The following is an 18,280-nucleotide window of genomic DNA, read 5'->3' as shown; positions in this document are numbered from 1 at the left end:
CTTCCGACTCTGAAGGACAATCACGACACACGAGGCATGAAATGTGTCATTCGGCAGATCTAGGCTTGATCAAAATCTAGGGAGGTCGCAGCACAGAAGTAAAGACTACGCGCCCACTTATCGCGTGTTCTGTACCAATGACTATGCACGCAAATCGGATCCAAACACGTGGAATATGGTACGATGGAAAGGTGGACTTCGTGCGTGGAAAGGCGCCTGTTGTTGATTACAGGATAGCCAATCAGCAGATCGAGCGCTTGATATCACGGCGGGCGTCTGATAGTGTCCTGTCAAAACGATGAAGAGCTCAGCGGGAAATTCATCAAATATACTTGGGGGTACGTACCCATCGAACAAATCAATCAGTATAATCATACACATTGAACATAAACACCTAGCCCGGCGAGCATTAGATTTTGATCAGCCCGATGCCAGGGCTGTGATGTGGATGTAAGTGAGGAGTCCTTGCTGCGGGTCTAGGCACTTGTTTGATTACTGTTCAGGGCTATGGAGCCATTTGAATATCCCGGCATAAGAGGTGTGCGATAAAAAGGATTGATCAGGTCGATTCGCATTTCTGGGCAACACTTCGCCCGCGGCGAGAATTCGAGTGGTTATCGGCATTCCGCTTTCAGTATTTAAAGCTCGGTCTTATGCATTGGCAATATTAATGACCGACATCCAAGACCAATTACCACATACCATCCTGTCGAACATACTATCCGTTACACTCTATTCGTGACGGTCCAATATTTCGTGATTTTGTCTGCAGCACTCAATTTTAAAGTAATTACTTTAGCTACTTCACCATGAGTATATTCTACATACTATACTAGCATATTCCAAGTGAAACGAAACAAATCCGTTGAGAAATGGTGGAGATCGTGTTTTCAGTGTGACAGCAGCAAAAATCACGATTTGGTGTCACCTGCCGTGGCTGCCGACGTCGGACATTAAATTTTACAGCGTGTTTTTGCAGCTGCAATCCGTGAGCACGTGAGCACGGCCAGTGTGACTGCCCGTTACTATTCGTGACACAAGTGTGACTCACGAAATGGTGGACCGTCACGAATAGAGTGTAACGGATAGTATGGCTCTAGCAATTTAATCATTCACCACTCCACCTATATTCAATCTGACTCAACCAACTTTTCACCCATAGATATTAGTGAGACTTACACCCATGGGTCATATTTCAATGAGGCCATTCCTGAGCTTGTCAACAATGGCCATGGCAATTGGATGTTCTCGCTGAATGTTCCCATCCCAGACGAGATGGTCTATCCGACCTTCACGTCGCTTGAATATACCATCAAATACGGCACAGTAAACGGCCAGGCCACATCTATGATTCAAACAAGCATACTGCTCACCAAGACCTCTGGCTCCAGTTCAAATGCTGGACCCGTTCTTGATGGGACTACTACAGACACCCCCTGGATATACATTTATCGCATTGGGGTAGGATTTCCTACACAGACGATCGATAGTGTGACCACCATGCGCCTCTTATCTGTGCAAGCCGTCAAGGAGAACTTGTCGCACTGGCCAGCGGAACCACTATATCAACCAACAGCAACTCCTCCCTCATGTCCGCATCATCGAAGACGCTAGCCACTTGTACTTGTACCTGCACGTTGCTGGATGTCCCTCTCCTCTCATGCAACGCCCACTCATTGCGGAAGTGTCTGCCGCTTGGGTTGAGTATTGTTTGTGCAAGGTCTTGCACGACAAGATCGAGGCAGCTACGGTTGCAGAGAGGAAGAGATCAGAGGATGAACGAGCAAGGTTGCAAGCTGAACGCAAGTCCGCTGAGGGTAAACTGGCGAAATGCAAAGCCGAGGGTGAAGAGAAGTCAGCCAAGAAGAAGTCAGAAGATGATCAGCTGGTAAAAGAAACCAGGCGGAGAAGCAGGCAGACACGGTTGCGAAACAATAAGCAGGAGCCGAAACTCATGGGGAAAAGCTGTTGATGCCGCTGGTCATTGGCCGAACATCAGGCAGGGGTAGCAGCAGCCTGCCGCGAACGCCAGACTCAGAACCCAGAAGGAGGACGAACGGCAGGTCAACAATCATTGAGTAGTTCCGCAAAGTGCGAATAAGATGCTAAGCACTGCTTGAAGCAGCGTACCCAGTCCATCTGCACTATGCTCAAGTCTGTACAGCCAAAACCTCAGTAACAGACATTGCAACTTTCTTGAACTAGGATAAGATGCAACGACGACGGACGAGATTATTCGTGACGACACCGCATCGTCTTCGAAGTAAAATTCAGGCAGTTGCGAATTCGAGATGATGAATAGCGGTCCATCGGGAGAGCCGCGCAGTGATGGTTGGTTGCATGCCACATCGCCAGCGCTTGTCGAATTCGTGGGAGTGGAACCTGGTGGAACGTGACCTGAAGTTAACGGCTGCTTTCAGTAAACGCGTTCAGTAACTTCAGTTCCTTATCAGCAGCAGTTTTCGAGAGTCTCGGTTACTAATTCAAGGTCAATCCTAATTGCTCAGTGTTTGAAGGAGACTTGTTTTCAGTTTCCAATGTACAAGTTCATCATGAAAGCGAGCTGGACCAGCCGGTCGCTCTTGCTAAAAGTTCTGCAGGGTCCAGGGCCGTACTATTTTTAGTACATACCAAACTGTGCAAGCTGCTGCGCGCAACTGCACATTGATTATGCGCTGGCGTCTTCCTTGGATTATTGAACAACCGTACTGATTTCAGCTGGAGTACTTGGTCGAGGATGTTGTCGACGTTTGTTGGATGCTTTATCTTACCGTCACTAGCAGCGCAAGTCCCGTTGGGCTTGTCTTCTGATGGCAAGGCGTTACTGGAACTCGGAACTGCATCTACGATAATTTCATCATATAACCCCGCCAGCCCTCTGGACTCGGATAGCCTCGACCTTTCACCTTGGCAGCTTAATGAGCCACCTCTCGCTAATGCAACAGGGCATTTTGTATTCGAAACTGTGAATTCGTTGCTCCAGCATTGGCCGAACACGCGCTATCGGAACGGTCAGTCTTATTTTGACCTTGACGAGAATGTCTGACGCGTATTGTTATTACTATGACCCTACCAGGCCACACAATCGTTCCCGGAATAATTCCCAAAGGCACCTTGTTGTATCACGGAGCTGTCAGTGACAAAATCCCTACGGTTCCTGAGTGGACGGCCACAGATCCAGAACACTCCATCCTCTTCTGCCAAGGCGCGCCCGATACAGGATGTTGGCACTTGACGCTTGCAGCAACTCGTCCCCTCAAAGTCCTTTATTTTGACGGGACTAGCGCAGCCAATACCATAAATGGTACTCTTGACACTCAAGATATCATTGCATGGGGAGAAATGAGACCTGATTGGCGGTTTAAGGAGGATCAGCGCATTTTAGATTTGTGCGAATGGGGAGCACCATACGCTGTTGATGGTTATGTTCGGTAAGCCAATCTGCCTGGCATTATCTTGTTATGGAGTTGAACTTTTTTTACAGAATGGAAATGGACTTGTGTGTTCTTGATTTTCGCCTTGTCTCTTCAACTGATTTGTTTCCGTAAGTGAAGTTATGCTTTGTGATTTTTCCGCTGGCCTGGAAGTCGTCTCCTGGTCCCACCTTGCGAGCATTGTCGAACCGGCTTCTATAGTCCCAAGAATACCAAATCCTTTTAGCAAGTCTCTGTGTTTTTGTCTTCCTCGTGTCATCCTAATCTATATTTCTAGTGAACCGCATGTTCGAAGTAATGCACTCAGGGTCGTGGCATAATCGATACCCCGGGGATACACGAATTGACCTTGATCTAGCTGGAATCGTCTCACTGTACGACACCACGCTTGCACCGTCACTCGTTGGTTCACGCGACGGCCAGGAACGGTGCGACCACGGCATAGGAACCATATCTTCTGCAGATATCGAGGTGGTTAGGCATAGCGTCTCCCAGGCATTAGAGCGACATCGAGGTGATCTCAGTGGCATCGACTGGAAAACTATTTTTAGAGTTATCGTGGAACGTTACTCGGAGCGCCTCGACTTGATGGACTACCTTCTCAACTCGAAAAATGACACACATATGGACCGAGCAATGAAGGTGCATGCCCAGCTGCGCGTGATGCTCACCCCATACATTTTCTACAATGTTGTCCCCCCCAGCGCATCGTACAATTCATCTCACTCCTGGGCGACACCAGTATTCAAAGCATGTGGGACCGCGCACACATCGCCCATCGTATCATATATTTCGAGCTTGAACCCCTCAGAACGCCTTCTGTTGAATGCAGCACAAGAGACTACACGCGAGATATGTCGCGTTATTACGAAGATGTGGGTCACTGGCGTCCTTGCGGACCTTGATCTATATCTCCCCCGTGATTCTACTCCGGACGCTGCACAAATTGTTCGCGTGATAGACACATGGAGGCATGAATTAAGTGCTCTAATGGCATGGCTAGATTGGAGCGTGTGGGTAAGGTGCCGTCCAGCTTGCGGACCTGAGGTAAGTTTTTGACACTATGTGCTGCTTATATGCATCTCACTCGCGTGTCCCTTAGGAAATGTGCTACCTTCCTAGCTGGCCCATAAATGTGCCAAGGCATGGTCGGCCAGGCCGTCCTCCGTATCCAGGCCGTCCTCCGTATAAAGGCCGTCCTCCGTATGAAGGCCATCCTCCATATAACAAATATGAGATCAGTGATATTACCAATGCATCCTTTCCAGACAGTCCATCTCTCAAGCACGAACTCCTCGTGCAGCTGTCGACTCCACAGGATGATGACTGGAGGAAGCCCCAGCCCAAGTGCATCAGGCGAGTTGCGCCATATGGTTTCTAGAGCTTTTTGTTTTCTGAAGCTAGTATCTAATGTCATCCTTCTGGTGATGACCGGAGACTGAAATCAAGACATTTTGGATATTTTGGATACACACTGCTACTACCTACATGTCGCTTGTTTTTCCTCGGGGGGTTATCACTGTCGCGCTCCCAGAGATTTAGATGGGATGCAGCTATACTGTCATTTGTGTATTCGTCGATTGTATATGCATCACCTATTCGTTCATGTTAATCTCTCCCCGGAATCGGCGATTTTCTCCCCGCTCGGAAACGCGGACCGTATGCGAGTCCTCCTGACATCCAAGCTCAACCTGCTGGTTGTGTTTTCTTTTCTCGTGGACCAATTGCAGAATCCATAAATTTGGGTGGCTTTCAAACACCAGTATATACGTGGTCCCTATGCCTTTATATAAGAGACTCCTGACCACCTCTGACATTTCCTAACCCTGTCTGAATTCTAGTTGTCCACAGCCATGTCGCTCACGGTGAGTTGTAGCCACATTGATTAATACGAACATCACAGCTAAGACATCCAAGGTCGAATCTGTCACTACCCAAGAGGAAGCATGCCGCCTCCCCTCCTTCGACAGCAATGTCGCCTGGGAGATCGGGAACATCATCCGCACCAACGCCCAACAAAACTTCACGCGCCCTGTCGTCGTCTATATCGCACACGCGAACTCATCCCAGCTCCTCTTCTTCGCCACCTCAGGACCTGGTACGCTTCCAGACAACATGCACTGGGTGAAGCGCAAAGAGGCAGTGGTGCTCCGTTGGGGATGCTCAACGATGCTCATGAGATTGAGACTGCAGGCCCGAGCAAAGACACTGCAGGAGTTGTATGAGATGAGCGATCCGAGCATATATGCAGTGCATGGCGGAGGTTTCCCAGTGAAGGTTAAGGGCGTGGAGGGGGCCGTGGGAGTGATAGTGGTTAGTGGCCTCACGCAAGAGGACGACCATGCTGTCATTGTGGATGGTATCAAAGAATACCTCGCGAAGAACCCTTGAGCAATTGGTCCGTATATCGTACGCCACTGGCAATCGTGTCTCGTTGACAAGGCGGTTATTCAGAATGAGGGAGAAATATCGAGGATGTATTATTGTGTTTTTAATTTGCAACTTGAATGCAAAGCATATGTCTGATGGTTCACGGGTGGCTGTCATCCTGGGGAGTGCGCCAGCTAAATAAGAATGCTTTGACTCGTCTCCAACGTGCGTGACAATCTTGCGCCCCACTCAATGTTGCACTACGATTAGAGCGAAAGCTCAATGTCTTCATAGATAATTTGTGTTTTGTCCGAGGTGCAGTATCCTGCACATTGAAAATGTCAGTTCGACAAGGCTCTAAGATCTCCACACGAACGAAAACTTACGTTCGGGATGGAATTGATCGTGTCGGCAGGTAACGATTTATCTGTTCCCGACAGTTCGCTGTCGTTGATGTTGCCCGTCGGAGTGTGATCTGTGAGAGTTGCCTCTAGGACCGAATTTTGTTCTGCATCATCCACCTCTTGGGGTCTCGGAGGAAAACAATCTCCTTGAGGTAAATCGGAGATGGGGGACACTAACACTTCGTCGTGGTCGGTGTTTGGGGAGTTGATGGAGTAAAGGCTATCGCCTTCACCAGTATGAAGCGAGACTACAAAAGATGAACCGTCTGAAAAAGAGTGGCAGCCAAAACCGGCGCTAGAATGTCGTAGCATCTGGGGCACATTGAGCATAAATATTCGTTAGGAACGTAGGGTATCAGACCTTGCCGCTGAATGCTCCGAGCTCTGCGCTGGAGAGATTTGGTGCCGCAATGAGCTCACCAACGTCCTCGATAAAGGACTCCTCGGCATGAACCGAGGATGATGGGTCAGTGATAGGATGCGGGTCTATCAGCTGAAGCTTTAATGTTACGCTAGCCTGATATATGGAAGGGCCTCCATTCCGCCCTTGTACATGTACATGCCTCAAAATTTGTGAGACGACTAGAAAAGTATGAGTACATGTTTATGATGACTTGTAAAGGCCGCAAGACCTTTCGTTTGTGTTGATGTAGGTAACTGCATATAGTCACCAGATGATGCGAGGAGCACATCCTTGCAGAAAGCACGTTTTGCTATCAAGTGGATGCATATAGGCCAGTCCTCTCTCACTGAACTATTGAAGAGGGGACTGTTGAGCTATAAGCAATCACATGATAGGTAATATCCCTTACAATTCAAACGCCTCATTCCAGGCGTACTGCCCGCGGGCAGAGACTCGAGTTCGCTTGCGAACAGCGTCGACACCGACCTCCACGTAGCATTTGTAAGGCCCAGGCGGGCACTCTGGATCGTCTGGTTCTATGGAGGCGCTAATATCTGTGGAGTATTGTGAGCATCCTGAAGGCCTTATCATTGTGATTCACTTGCCAGAAACCTGGATGTGGTAATAGTTTTTTCGCCTTCCGCCATACGATCGCATTGGGAGAGAATCCATCTACAGCAGGTAGCAGCAACTTGTTGCATACGAGGGCGGAGTGGTTTTAAGGGAAGAGGAGTCACATTTGGCCTGACGCTGTGTCCGGTGCTGCACAGCAACGGTTTGATGTCTTCCCATGGTGATACGTTAAACAAGCACAGTTAGTCTAAAAGTTATGCGGATGTGGGCAACGTTCGAAAAGCGATCCTGATGAAAATCCACCTTCAACAGAATCATGGTGTTCATATTTCTCACTGACAGAACGGGTAGGATAACGTTGTGAGAAGCTTCTGAGAAAGCGCCCAACCAACACAGGGAGAAGCTGCCCTAATAAGATACTGCACAAATATGCATCAACACAACGCGCGTCCGCCAGTGCCAGTGCATGCGGTCATGAAGACCCTTTGCTTCAGCACTACAGATCATGGTGGCATCAACAAGTGAGCAAGTGAGTTGTAACACTGCTCACACCGGATTATTAGGATACTTATTCAATTTGCAGTTAACAGCACTTGCTGGAACGACAGTTGGTGAGCAACCACCCCCTCGGATACCCCCACATAGAATTAACACATCCAAGTTGTTCATCCATTGGTCTTGCTCTCCGTTACTGATCACCATGCGCGTACCGTCTCGCGCACCTCATCAAAGCGTGTTGTTGGCGTTCTTCTGGGCCAGGATAACGGCAAGACCGTCAACGTTGCCAATTCATTTGGGATCCCGTTCGAGGAGGACGAAAGAGATAGCAAGACGTGGTTCCTAGACCATAACTATATTGAAGGGATGTATGATATGTTCAAGAAAGTCAACGGTGCGTTCCTCTTCATCTAAGTAACCCTCATAGATGCTTAATGAGATTGCAGCAAAGGAGCGGATGATCGGATGGTACCACACGGGACCAAAACTACGAGCCTCGGACCAGGAAATTAATGATCTTTTTAAACGTTACATTGCCAAACCAGTGATGGTTATCGTTGATGTACGACCACAGGCCGTCGGAATACCGACGGATGCGTACTTTGCAGTAGAAGAGATCAAAGACGTATGTCTTTCCTCCTCTGCAATCTATACTTGTACCGATTCTATGACTTCAGGATGGCACGGAAACACGCAAGACATTCCTTCATGTCCCTTCTGCAATAGAAGCTGAAGAAGCTGAGGAAATCGGTGTCGAACATCTTCTGCGCGATATCAAAGACTCGACCACCACCACCCTCTCAACACGCGTTTCTGAGCAACTCGCATCACTTCAAGGACTGCAATCCCGACTACGAGACGTACACAAGTATCTTCAGGATGTTGCAGCGGGCACGATGCCAGTCAATCACCAAATAATTTACCACCTGCAAGACGCGCTCAACCTACTTCCTGACTTGAGCAATCCGGTGACAACACAAAGCTTCGCATCGAGCACAAATGATCAACTACTCGTGGTGTATCTGAGCAGTTTGCTGCGGGCTGTCATCGCGTTGCATGCTCTAGTGGATAACAAAGCCACGATAGGGCGAGCAGAGCAAGAAGAAGGCGTAGATGAGAAGGACAAGGATAAAAAGACGGCTAACGGCGACGCGAAAAAGTCGGAGGATACCAAGAAGGATGGAGAGAAGGGAAAGGACTCGAGTAAGAAAGACGCAGACAAAGGGCTATGATGAAGTCGCCATTTGTTCAGTACCTACCGTTGCCATCATTCCGGCACGACTACTTCAAGTTGCTGTGCAGAAGCAGCTACATATAGTTTTCCCTAAAATGGTTGAACATGTGATGAGCACGTGCCCGATGAAGTGCCGCTTGATTATGGAAGCGCTTTTCTTTTTTCATTCATCACCTTGAGGCATTTTTTGCGTCCTCCTCCTCTTCACTCCACAATCTTTCGCAGAAAAGTACGTCGATTCTTGTCTAGGAAGTCTACCTTGTCCAATGCACATTTTGCGCTGAGACCATCAACGGCTGCGTGAATCGTGCACGGACCCCTAACCATGATTTTCCTGCGCAGGTTCATTATACAACATGTCTGGCGCTCGTGGATGTTTCAACTGCGGAGGCTGTGCGTGGTGTTTCCGTGTTGTTTGTTCTCAGCTTTTGAGCAATTCTTCGTCGACATGGCGAAGGAAAGGCCCTGTAGCCATTGCTATTTCCTTCGTTCTTATTTACATTTTCGAATTTCGGTGGACGGTGCTGACGTTGATCGCTATGTTCTTTTGCTCATATCTACCGATGACGCATGTTATCGTCGACGGCTCGCACAAAATCGCAATATATTGCATTGCTCGTCATCTAACTCTCTGCCCTGCTTGGTTCTGTACCTCCGATCTTCATGAAAACAGTCGGCCATCAAGCTGCTAACTGTCCCAAGGCAGGAACTCCCACTTGGTAACTATTGATCTTGTTTATGTTGGGCGTCGTCTCATTTCCGCTCGCCTTGTTTAGCTACAACTGTATGTCATTGCTGAGTACATTTCTTTGCGGTGTTCACGATATCTGCAGGTGGTTTGGAGGGTCACGTTTCTCGTGATTGCACGATGGAAGTCAAGGCCAAGTCTTGCTACAAATGTGGTCAGGAGGGTCACATTGTATGTTTTTCAGGAATGTTGGTCAATATTCTTACTCATCGATTCCAGTCTCGTGATTGCCCAGATGGCGGTGCAAGCGGCGGCGGCGGCAGTGGGGGCTATAGTGGGGGATTCTCCAGCCAGGAGTGTTACCGCTGCGGCAAACCCGGCCACATTGCCCGCGCATGTCCTGAAGCCGCGGGAGGCAACACTAGCTACGGAAGTGGAGGCGGCGGCGGCAGTTATTCTTCTTTTGGTGGTGGAGGCTCGAAGACTTGGTTAGTTTTTGTTGTGCTCATCTTACATTTGCACTGATTTGCCGTACGCAGCTATACCTGCGGTGGTGTAGGCCATCTGTCGCGTGACTGTGTTCAAGGTTCTAAGTGCTATAACTGCTCGGGCGTGGTACGTTGTTCTGCATATCAGGTTCTCTGGCTCACATTCGCCGATTTAGGGCCACATCAGCCGTGACTGCCCCCAACCTCAGAGGCGCGCCTGCTACACATGTGGTTCAGAAGGGTAAGTATCTCCACTCGTCCTCGTCGTTCTTCCATTAATCTACGTCCCAGCCATATTTCTCGTGACTGTTCAGGTGCGGCGGCTGCTGAGGGTGCTTGAGTGATGTGATATCATGTATTCCTAGCTGCTTCATCTTGATCTCTTTCTGGTTTGCTGTTGAAGTGTTTGGATCTGAATCTGTTACTCCGTACGCGTATCTGTTGGCAGAATACTAGCAGCTATTCGCAGCACCATTAATATCACTGTACAAGTTCATCATGCATGTCAGAATTTGCAGGAGGTTGGCAGGGGTGTGTACATCCAACCCGGTTCACGCCGATTGCGCGAAATCCGCTGCAGGTGCCAGCCGAGCTTAATTTTTTCCACGGCCTGTTATCCGCTAATTTCCACTTGCTCAACTTCTCTCCTCCGTCTACCGACACTCGCTTTCATTATCCCTCATGCAAGCCATTCGCCTGGCGCGTCCTAGAGTCTCCTTGCGCCGTCTGGCCACAACCGCTCAGGTGCCCACATCGGGACCCTCCTCGTCCGTGACCGCGTCTGTTATCCCTCTCTCCAACGTCGAGGCACAATGGGAAAATATGTCTAAGAGCGAGCAAGCAGTTGTCCACCGGCAGCTCGAGGAGTTGCAGAAGAAGGATTGGAAGACGCTCTCCATGGACGAGAAAAAAGCTGGTGCGTGTTGCTGTCCTTCCGCTCTTCGGCTGCTCCCGATTAACGTGCCTTACTGATGAGTTCTTTTGGCCTGTTGCTCCATTCAAAATCACGCATTATCGTGACGTCGGGGTCGATGAAACGCTATTTCTTTTCGTGTAATGTGTCTCAATAGCATACTATGTTGCCTTTGGCCCACATGGACCCCGGGCTCCTGTCAGCCCACCTGGCCAGGGCCTCAAGGTTTTCCTTTTCACCATGGGCCTTGTAGGTGTCGCTGGCCTGCTCTCCATTGCCATCCGCTCACGAGGTATGGTTTTCTCATTTTTTGTGTGCCGGAGCTCTAATATACATACCCCTGAACCTTAGCTCCACCTCCACCGAAAACGCTTACACGTGAATGGGAGGAAGCAACCAATGAACGCTTGCTCGAGCAAAAGTCGAACCCAATTTCCGGTCTGTGTCTTTCCTCCTATATGTGTTTTCATAGTGCTAATGTCCGATTTGATGCACAGGCATATCATCGGAAGGGTACTCTGGGAAGGGCTTCGTCGTCTCGAAATAAATGCACTTTGGGCTTCGTTCTCTGCTGCTCACTTGTGCGCACTATGGTCATTGTTCCGTGCGTCTGCTGTGAAGAGAAGAGACAAAGACTTACATTATCAGCATATACCGTAGAGTCTGCCTTCCTCTTCTTTACTTTTGCAATTGCAATACTGCATCCGCCAGAATCCTCATTTGTGTATGATCTATGCCATTTAAGTTGTGCAAGCATCAAGAAAGGCACTGCTTACGCTTGGCATGGTAACCTTGCGTTTTGAAGAGCAATACCAATACATAGAAAATAACCAATGTTACCAAACCGCAGGTGCGGCAAAGCCAGGCTGGGCAGACGGGCGCATTCATAGACAGGTAACCGAATGAGTTTCCGTCGTTCAATCATGTTCCGGATCGGGAGCATACGATTATACGCCACCGACATTCAGCACCATAGCAAAGAAATACATTCCAGGGCATCACCATGCACTACGAAGCGATGGTCGGAGGGCAGTGAAAGGTATGTCGGAAGCAAGCCACGAGAAATGCAAGCCGACCAACGGGGAGCGACCTGACAAAGTGCTTCGTAACCGACCAAGGTACCTGGCCAACAGGTCAAATTCACCCATGACGCCTGCCTCCGAGATCTCTGAATGAGCAATTGCAGCCTGAGTGCAGTGCAAGGTCACACCATCTCGACGTCGTGATGCAACTATATTCAGAGGCAATAAAAGAATGGCTGATAGATTGCTTTATAGCCTGTCCGTGGGCGGTATAGCGGCGGCACCAAGATCGTCGTGATCATAATTTGGAAGGCGGAACGATGATCGCAACGGAAAAAGCAGGACAGAACAATGAAGCGAAGAACCTGCTTGGACTCTGAGTCTCAAACATGCTTCTGCAACGGGTGGTTCCGACCTGAGGTGTCACCTCAGTATGACGATGGTGCTAGCCAAACAGTGCACGCCGCACACGCCGCACCATGGCAGGAGTTTGCGCCTGCAAACGTATCCAATTGCATGCTTTGACTCATGTGGGCGCTGTCTCTGTTAGGTGTTATGCTGGGGGCTGTGAAACCTCACCATTGGCACGTATGATGTGATGGGGACCAATGGCGACATACTTCAAATGCGGGGCTGTTGGTGCATTTAGTGATGCACTTTGGGATAGATTGTAGGTCCGCCGGGCGAGGCTGAAACGATCTTAGGCACAACAGCAAAATGCAATCTTGCACCCGAAAACCGGAACCCGCAAACTGGTGACGTGCCATCTGCAATGCAAGGGCAGTGATTGCTAACGAGCGATGTAGCCAAACAAGCATATGCAGGCACATGCCCAGCAGGTTCTAAATCTTCATCGGAGATAGTGAATTTTCGTACTCGCCGTCTTGTGAACTTGTTTCAGATTGAAGTCCGCACGATAAAACCTGCGCTCGCTCGTCGTTATTCAACATATAGTGCCTCTGGTAGTTCATTGTATGAGGCGAGAACGCAACACGTCGGAGTAAGCCATGGTAGTAAGCCATGGTAGTGGTGAAACCCCCAGCGACGAAGCGGCTTGGGCATGTTGGAAGCCAAAAACCCGGACAGCCCACAAGAGGCCCGCGCAATACGCATCAACTCACGCTGAAAAAAAAATTACTTCCCTCGGAGTAGGCAAACCGTTCACTGATCGGGCACCACGGGGGAGAGCTCCTGCAAATCTATTTCGGATATATGTTCACAATGGGAATTTAGGCATCCCCCGCTAGTCAAGCAAGACGCCGACGCTCAACTAAACCGCAGCGCTTTTCTTTACAACCTTGACCTCCTCAGGGTTGAGGTGTACCTGTGTGGAATGGCACATCATCAGAGATGCGCCGGAAAAGATTGAACAGGTGTGAAGAGCGCACCTGTGGTCCACCAACACCATTTTCCCATTGTTGATATTTTAGCGCGGTCGTACCTCGCTTCTCAGCTACGACCCGCTCCGACTCTTTCAACGACTGACGAACAGCCCGTGCAGTGATCTGGGCATATTTGTTGTACCTTCAGAGACATGTCAATGAATGAATTGAAAGAGAATATAGTGAATACCGACGTGAAAAAGTTTCGCCAAGTTGCACTGCTCATTGTGGAGGATGTTGAAGTTCAAGACTCGGTACTGGTCGTGCTTGGTGCAGTCAAACGCTGAGTTCCTTTCCGGAAATGTCCGTTACATCGTGCATTGCCTAAAGCGGCGTCTGTGATTGATATCTGTGGGGGCCGTCACGGTTGCTCATACCTCCACTCTGATTCTCACCCTGGCTTGGTATCATAACTGTTGTATCTGTTTTTCCAGACTATCTATCCCAAACGACACGGAACATATAGAACCATATGGCAGGGATCACTTGGCACTATGTCCTCAAATTTATTATCACAGGTGTGTCACGGAGCGGCACTTGCATTCCGGCAAATGTCTGATTGCTATACAACCGCGGTCACAGGCGATGCTGCAGTTGGCAAATCATCTTTGCTTGTTCGCTTAACAGACCAACGCTTTCTCGCCAACCCTGACCCAACTGTGCGTGGCTTTTCGTATGCCATATGCTGAAGTTGACACACTGCCCGCGTTACCCCTAGCTAGGAGTAGAATTCGGCTCGAAACTGATTGAGATACCCGAGGAAGGGAAGGTTGTCAAGCTTCAATGTCCGTCTCCTCCCCCGTTCCCCTTTGACACGTATTTCATGTAATGGGTCATGTAGGTTGGGATACCGCCGGAACCGAGTCCTTCAGGTCAATTACACGGTCATACTACCGTGGTGCCGCGGGCTGCTTGCTAGTCTATGACGTGACATCTAGAAAGAGTGCGGCCAGTACGACCGATTCATCCCCGGCTGTCAACTAATTGTCGTACACAGGTTTTATAAACGCGCAGTCATGGCTTGCAGACGTGCGGGAGCATGCTGACCCTCATTTAACTTGCATACTAGTCGGAAATAAAGTTGACTTATGCGATGGGGAAGTAGAAGGCTCGTCGATTCGACAAAGAGAAGTCTCGGCAGACGAGGCAACTGAATGGGCGAGAAAGGAGGGGCTGCTATTCTTGGAAGCAAGCGCGAAATCAGGGAGGAACGTTGATTTGGCGTTTGAGCAAGCTTCACGCGATATCCTCCATAAGATCAAGCATGGTGTTTTTGATGACAATCGAGTGAGTGACATTTCAAGTCGACAACCCCCTGACGCCGTCCAACTCTGACATCTTGGTCTAGTCTCCAGGAGTGAAGCTGTCAAACCCAACAAATGGAAGCGTCGCCCTGAATCAAGCCTCAAATAAACAGGGATGCTGTTCATGATGACTACTATATTATGTGCAACATTATACATAAGGTTGCTGTACTCTATTCTACTGTGGTTATGGGACTATAGTTATTACTCTGTATTGCCGACAATGCGCAGGATTATGAGACTCGTACTGTATCTAGAATGTTCAATGAGATCCTGCGCAAGGTATACTGGTCATACAGATGATACAGAACTTTTGCGTGTGTGTGAATGCAAGAGAGTGGCGCAAGTTTCTGTCAACGACCTTCTTATACACGCTTCTGATGGCCGTCGGAATCACATGCGTCCATACTCGCTGCCCTCCGCCACTATCATGATCAACGCCGTAACGAGTCAGCATACTCCTGCAGCTGCTGTACAAATCCAAAATTGGGTTCGGCTGATCTTCGTCTCCCTTTGATGAATTGGATAGCTTGTGCTGGAGTCCAGCCGTACTCTGATATGAGAAACGCGCAGACCACGCTGGTGCTGCGGCTCACTCCCTCCATGCAGTGTACGAGAACCCGTGCGTTGGGATCGTGCAGTGCGCTGCGGATGAAGGCGGTTGTGGATGGAAGGTGTGCAGCGAGCTCGGAGAATGGAAGATCTTCGAGGGGGTATTGTGCACGATGGAGGGGTAGTTCATGTGGTATTGCGACGTATCCGCGCATTGCGGTGAGGATGTGGGTTATACCCAGTGAAGCGAGTGCAGCAGGGTTCTCTGCGAAGCATATGTCTGAGACATATAGCCTTGGCAATATTTCTGATGCACCAGGTGTTCGAAGCTGGTAAGGGGTTTGAGACATGGGTGATGGTGACCAGTTCGACATGCTAGAAGGATGAGCGCCGGTATGTGATGACAGTGTAAGCCTCCCGAGGTGCTAGAATATATATGAGCATAATGGGAAGCAACAGAAGGTGGGACGCAACGAGCAAGTGAGGATGTGCGCATACGGAGGAAGGGCCGTTTAAAACACGACTCACCATGACAACTTTGACAAGCGCAGCAGTTGACGTCGAGAGTACACAAGTTTAGAACCGTGCAATTTAAGTAAAAAGCGACGGAAGAAGTGGTTTGGGTAAGAGGAGGTGTAGGTGTGCGAGAATAGTACCACGGGTTGGAGACCCTTACTACTTTAGCCGGCCGAGATCAATGGACATAGACCTCTTTATGAATGAAGTAGGTCAAGAAGTCAGCAGACAAACAGCCTTGGTACAATGTTCGAGATCTGGGCTGGATTTGCCCGGTCCTGAGCCGATACCAGGATAGAACGGCGTCCTCAGCGGACGTCGGGAAGGCACGGCTCTTGGGCGGGGTTGGGTCTTAGTGAGCTCGGTAAGGGGAAGCAGAGCCTTTTGGTTGGAACTAAAGTAGGACAAAGTCTGTACACTGTGAGATTTAATGGTACAGCCTTGCGCTACCTCGATCATCAAATGGAATTTTATACACACTGGCAGGTTCAGGGACGACTTGAACACGCGGACGAGGCTATGCATGACACCACTGTACCGCTCCGAACCAATGGTCTTGGTTCCGGCTATCGTCGTCTCTCAGTAAGCCGCAAACGATAGTGCAGTGCAACGTGTAGAAATGAGTACCAAATGCATGCAGGCGAAGAGAAGTACGTTGAAAAAAAATGAAAGATAAGCTTGGCAGACCCAGAACATTTTACATGGCATACTGTCAAGAAAATTTCGCGATCATGGAATGGACATAACAATTTCGGAGCGGCATCGTAACAGTAACAGTCTGGCCTATAAAACAGATGACAATCTAAATGAGATCGCTAAAAGGGAGGGCACTTGTTAGTGCATGATCCAATCAATATCGTAGTAAGAAAACTCACGCGACATTCAGAGGCATCTCGTCAATCTGAGTGTTGTAGAATTCTGCCCGCAATCATAGCATCAATCTCACAATAGCAAAATAAATCAATCTACTCACGTTCAATATCTCTCAGCATTCTGACATCTTCGGTTGTCACGAAGTTGATGGCAACACCTTTACGGCCGAAACGTCCGCCGCGACCGATGCGGTGAATGTAGTTCTCCCTGTTTGTCGGCAGGTCATAGTTGATGACAAGAGAAACCTGCTGCACGTCGATGCCGCGGGCCAACAGATCTGTCGTGATCAGAACACGAGATGAACCTGACCGGAACTCCTTCATCAAAACTTCACGCTGCTTCTGCTCCATGTCTCCGTGCTGGGCAAAAGATGCGATCAGACGGTACACAACCGAGATAATACCGCAATTACTAACCATAGCAGATACCGTAAACTCGCGCGAGTGCATCTTCTCCGTCAACCAGTCTACCTTCCGCCTTGTGTTGCAGAAGATAACGGCTTGCGTGATCGTCACAGTCTCGTAAAGGTCGCAAAGAGTGTCCAATTTCCATTCTTCCTTCTCCACAGCGATGTAAAATTGCTTGATACCCTCAAGCGTCAATTCGTCCCTCTTGACAAGAATTCGAACAGGGTCACGCATGAACTTCTTCGTCACTTCCAAAACGTCCGCGGGCATGGTGGCGGAAAGGAGCACTACTTGAGTCTCCTGCGGTAGGAGCTGGAACAGCTCGTAGATCTGGTCCTTGAAACCACGGGACAACATCTCATCGGCTTCGTCAAGACAGAAAATCTTGATGGTGTCAGTGCGGAGAGCTCTCCGGTTGATCATGTCATACACGCGTCCTGGAGTGCCAACAACGACTTGTACACCCTCCTGAAGCTTGGCCATGTCCTCGCGAACGTTTGTGCCTCCGACACACGCATGACACTCGATGTTCATGTAGTCGCCGAGCGCGATGACGACTTTCTGGATCTGTTGAGCCAGCTCGCGGGTAGGTGCCAAAATAAGAGCTTGACACCCTTTGATAGACATATCCAGCTGCTGAAGGATGGAGATGGAGAATGTGGCGGTCTTGCCAGTTCCAGATTGTGCTTGGGCAATGACATCGTGGCCCTTTACAACAGGGACGATAGCACGCTGCTGAATAGCGGAAGGCCTCTCGAAACTAGGAAACATGGATGGTATAACAGTGATCGAAGAATGAAGCTACACTTACCCATAAGCATAGACACCACGGAGAAGCTCAGCTTTGAGTTCCATGTTGTCGAAGCTGTTTGCCACTGCATCAGAACATGATTCTGCAAGATCCGAACATCCGTTTGACGTACTTGTCTACGACCTGGTCCCAGTTGGACTCGATCTCATTTTCTGCAACATCCTGGAGCGCTTCTTCTCTGAAACCACAGAAGTGACATGTATTAGTAAATGAACGAAATCGCAACGGCAGCAGGACGGGATACGTACGCTGACATGAGTATAGTCTAATTTTTTTGTCCAAGGATCGACTAGTGTAGTCGATGATGCTTGGATTGTAGTGGGTTGTGTCCGGTGAGCGTATCGATTGACTTCTGCGAACTGATCAAATTTTCCGACGTGTCTTCCTTGGGTCGGTGGCTGAAGCGGA

At 49.2% G+C, this 18,280-nt stretch overlaps 11 protein-coding genes across 11 annotated transcripts; 6 read left to right on the top strand and 5 right to left on the bottom strand.

Moving 5' to 3' along the window:
- Positions 1 to 298: 298 nt before the first annotated feature.
- Positions 299 to 1,972, top strand: DEU56DRAFT_905694 (uncharacterized protein; the record flags this gene model as incomplete). Its single annotated transcript, XM_041356749.1, has 5 exons — positions 299 to 338; positions 399 to 450; positions 504 to 538; positions 1,163 to 1,524; positions 1,577 to 1,972. The coding sequence occupies 5 exons, from the start codon at positions 299 to 301 to the stop codon at positions 1,970 to 1,972; spliced, it is 885 nt and encodes a 294-aa protein (XP_041215466.1).
- A 705-nt stretch (positions 1,973 to 2,677) lies between these two features.
- DEU56DRAFT_762752 (uncharacterized protein) lies at positions 2,678 to 5,048 on the top strand. The gene is made up of 6 exons (XM_041350753.1): positions 2,678 to 3,011; positions 3,077 to 3,431; positions 3,485 to 3,499; positions 3,550 to 3,659; positions 3,712 to 4,481; positions 4,537 to 5,048. The coding sequence occupies exons 1-6, from the start codon at positions 2,738 to 2,740 to the stop codon at positions 4,813 to 4,815; spliced, it is 1,803 nt and encodes a 600-aa protein (XP_041215465.1). The 5' UTR covers positions 2,678 to 2,737; the 3' UTR covers positions 4,816 to 5,048.
- A 239-nt stretch (positions 5,049 to 5,287) lies between these two features.
- DEU56DRAFT_867138 (uncharacterized protein) lies at positions 5,288 to 5,825 on the top strand (the record flags this gene model as incomplete). Its single annotated transcript, XM_041355405.1, has 2 exons — positions 5,288 to 5,299; positions 5,352 to 5,825. 2 exons carry the CDS (start codon positions 5,288 to 5,290, stop codon positions 5,823 to 5,825), a joined length of 486 nt encoding a protein of 161 aa, XP_041215464.1.
- Positions 5,826 to 6,563: 738 nt separating this feature from the next.
- On the bottom strand, positions 6,564 to 7,403 carry DEU56DRAFT_750223 (uncharacterized protein; the record flags this gene model as incomplete). The annotated part of the gene is made up of 5 exons (XM_041349520.1): positions 6,564 to 6,790; positions 6,841 to 6,962; positions 7,021 to 7,165; positions 7,224 to 7,283; positions 7,349 to 7,403. The coding sequence occupies 5 exons, from the start codon at positions 7,401 to 7,403 to the stop codon at positions 6,564 to 6,566; spliced, it is 609 nt and encodes a 202-aa protein (XP_041215463.1).
- Positions 7,404 to 7,667: 264 nt separating this feature from the next.
- DEU56DRAFT_762745 (maintenance of mitochondrial structure and function-domain-containing protein) lies at positions 7,668 to 9,071 on the top strand. Its single transcript, XM_041350752.1, has 5 exons — positions 7,668 to 7,713; positions 7,768 to 7,795; positions 7,846 to 8,076; positions 8,129 to 8,307; positions 8,360 to 9,071. The coding sequence occupies exons 1-5, from the start codon at positions 7,690 to 7,692 to the stop codon at positions 8,912 to 8,914; spliced, it is 1,017 nt and encodes a 338-aa protein (XP_041215462.1). The 5' UTR covers positions 7,668 to 7,689; the 3' UTR covers positions 8,915 to 9,071.
- A 1,702-nt stretch (positions 9,072 to 10,773) lies between these two features.
- On the top strand, positions 10,774 to 11,552 carry DEU56DRAFT_905688 (COX4, subunit IV of cytochrome c oxidase; the record flags this gene model as incomplete). Its single annotated transcript, XM_041356747.1, has 4 exons — positions 10,774 to 11,008; positions 11,163 to 11,297; positions 11,357 to 11,443; positions 11,503 to 11,552. 4 exons carry the CDS (start codon positions 10,774 to 10,776, stop codon positions 11,550 to 11,552), a joined length of 507 nt encoding a protein of 168 aa, XP_041215461.1.
- An 868-nt stretch (positions 11,553 to 12,420) lies between these two features.
- Positions 12,421 to 12,906, bottom strand: DEU56DRAFT_1131 (uncharacterized protein). The gene has a single exon (XM_041344613.1). The coding sequence runs from the start codon at positions 12,855 to 12,857 to the stop codon at positions 12,603 to 12,605; it is 255 nt and encodes an 84-aa protein (XP_041215460.1). The 5' UTR covers positions 12,858 to 12,906; the 3' UTR covers positions 12,421 to 12,602.
- A 299-nt stretch (positions 12,907 to 13,205) lies between these two features.
- On the bottom strand, positions 13,206 to 13,739 carry DEU56DRAFT_762727 (mitochondrial ATP synthase epsilon chain-domain-containing protein). The gene is made up of 3 exons (XM_041350751.1): positions 13,604 to 13,739; positions 13,416 to 13,551; positions 13,206 to 13,351 (listed from the first exon to the last, which is right to left on the bottom strand). Exons 1-3 carry the CDS (start codon positions 13,633 to 13,635, stop codon positions 13,298 to 13,300), a joined length of 222 nt encoding a protein of 73 aa, XP_041215459.1. The 5' UTR covers positions 13,636 to 13,739; the 3' UTR covers positions 13,206 to 13,297.
- On the top strand, positions 13,726 to 14,994 carry DEU56DRAFT_945 (P-loop containing nucleoside triphosphate hydrolase protein). The gene is made up of 6 exons (XM_041358995.1): positions 13,726 to 13,927; positions 13,992 to 14,068; positions 14,128 to 14,194; positions 14,251 to 14,352; positions 14,407 to 14,696; positions 14,758 to 14,994. The coding sequence occupies exons 1-6, from the start codon at positions 13,882 to 13,884 to the stop codon at positions 14,839 to 14,841; spliced, it is 666 nt and encodes a 221-aa protein (XP_041215458.1). The 5' UTR covers positions 13,726 to 13,881; the 3' UTR covers positions 14,842 to 14,994.
- Positions 14,995 to 15,009: 15 nt separating this feature from the next.
- DEU56DRAFT_1103 (phosphotyrosine protein) lies at positions 15,010 to 15,893 on the bottom strand. The gene is made up of 2 exons (XM_041344597.1): positions 15,794 to 15,893; positions 15,010 to 15,640 (listed from the first exon to the last, which is right to left on the bottom strand). The coding sequence occupies exon 2, from the start codon at positions 15,637 to 15,639 to the stop codon at positions 15,148 to 15,150; it is 492 nt and encodes a 163-aa protein (XP_041215457.1). The 5' UTR covers position 15,640; positions 15,794 to 15,893; the 3' UTR covers positions 15,010 to 15,147.
- A 320-nt stretch (positions 15,894 to 16,213) lies between these two features.
- DEU56DRAFT_762721 (P-loop containing nucleoside triphosphate hydrolase protein) lies at positions 16,214 to 18,271 on the bottom strand. The gene is made up of 7 exons (XM_041350750.1): positions 18,121 to 18,271; positions 17,985 to 18,050; positions 17,873 to 17,926; positions 17,071 to 17,821; positions 16,755 to 17,013; positions 16,657 to 16,699; positions 16,214 to 16,596 (listed from the first exon to the last, which is right to left on the bottom strand). Exons 1-7 carry the CDS (start codon positions 18,126 to 18,128, stop codon positions 16,584 to 16,586), a joined length of 1,194 nt encoding a protein of 397 aa, XP_041215456.1. The 5' UTR covers positions 18,129 to 18,271; the 3' UTR covers positions 16,214 to 16,583.
- Positions 18,272 to 18,280: the final 9 nt, after the last annotated feature.

The sequence above is a fragment of the Suillus clintonianus genome, assembly GCF_016758775.1.
Source record: "Suillus clintonianus strain FC179 chromosome Unknown DEU56scaffold_1, whole genome shotgun sequence".
NCBI classification, from domain to species: domain Eukaryota; kingdom Fungi; phylum Basidiomycota; class Agaricomycetes; order Boletales; family Suillaceae; genus Suillus; species Suillus clintonianus.
Note: the sequence above shows the minus strand (reverse complement) of the source record. Positions and strands in the feature narration are given on the sequence as shown.

Excerpts from the sequence above, each read along its gene's own strand:
- DEU56DRAFT_762752 (XM_041350753.1), top strand. The coding sequence starts at position 2,738 with ATGTTGTCGACGTTTGTTGGATGCTTTATCTTACCGTCACTAGCAGCG. Across the intron at positions 3,660-3,711 it reads AAGAATACCAAATCCTTTTA|TGAACCGCATGTTCGAAGTA; the intron begins GCAAGTCTCTGT and ends CTATATTTCTAG. Across the intron at positions 4,482-4,536 it reads GTCCAGCTTGCGGACCTGAG|GAAATGTGCTACCTTCCTAG; the intron begins GTAAGTTTTTGA and ends CGTGTCCCTTAG.
- DEU56DRAFT_762745 (XM_041350752.1), top strand. The coding sequence starts at position 7,690 with ATGGTGGCATCAACAAGTGAGCAA. Across the intron at positions 7,714-7,767 it reads TGGCATCAACAAGTGAGCAA|TTAACAGCACTTGCTGGAAC; the intron begins GTGAGTTGTAAC and ends TTCAATTTGCAG. Across the intron at positions 7,796-7,845 it reads ACTTGCTGGAACGACAGTTG|TTGTTCATCCATTGGTCTTG; the intron begins GTGAGCAACCAC and ends AACACATCCAAG.
- DEU56DRAFT_1131 (XM_041344613.1), bottom strand. The coding sequence starts at position 12,857 with ATGTGCCTGCATATGCTTGTTTGGCTACATCGCTCGTTAGCAATCACT.
- DEU56DRAFT_762727 (XM_041350751.1), bottom strand. The coding sequence starts at position 13,635 with ATGAGCAGTGCAACTTGGCGAAACTTTTTCAC. Across the intron at positions 13,552-13,603 it reads ACTTGGCGAAACTTTTTCAC|GTACAACAAATATGCCCAGA; the intron begins GTCGGTATTCAC and ends ATGTCTCTGAAG. Across the intron at positions 13,352-13,415 it reads ATGGTGTTGGTGGACCACAG|GTACACCTCAACCCTGAGGA; the intron begins GTGCGCTCTTCA and ends CATTCCACACAG.
- DEU56DRAFT_945 (XM_041358995.1), top strand. The coding sequence starts at position 13,882 with ATGGCAGGGATCACTTGGCACTATGTCCTCAAATTTATTATCACAG. Across the intron at positions 14,069-14,127 it reads TCGCCAACCCTGACCCAACT|CTAGGAGTAGAATTCGGCTC; the intron begins GTGCGTGGCTTT and ends CGTTACCCCTAG. Across the intron at positions 14,353-14,406 it reads TGACGTGACATCTAGAAAGA|GTTTTATAAACGCGCAGTCA; the intron begins GTGCGGCCAGTA and ends TGTCGTACACAG.
- DEU56DRAFT_1103 (XM_041344597.1), bottom strand. The coding sequence starts at position 15,639 with ATGTCGAACTGGTCACCATCACCCATGTCTCAAACCCCTTACCAGCTT.
- DEU56DRAFT_762721 (XM_041350750.1), bottom strand. Across the intron at positions 17,822-17,872 it reads CGTGGTGTCTATGCTTATGG|TTTCGAGAGGCCTTCCGCTA; the intron begins GTAAGTGTAGCT and ends CATGTTTCCTAG. Across the intron at positions 16,700-16,754 it reads AATGCTGAGAGATATTGAAC|AATTCTACAACACTCAGATT; the intron begins GTGAGTAGATTG and ends GATTGCGGGCAG.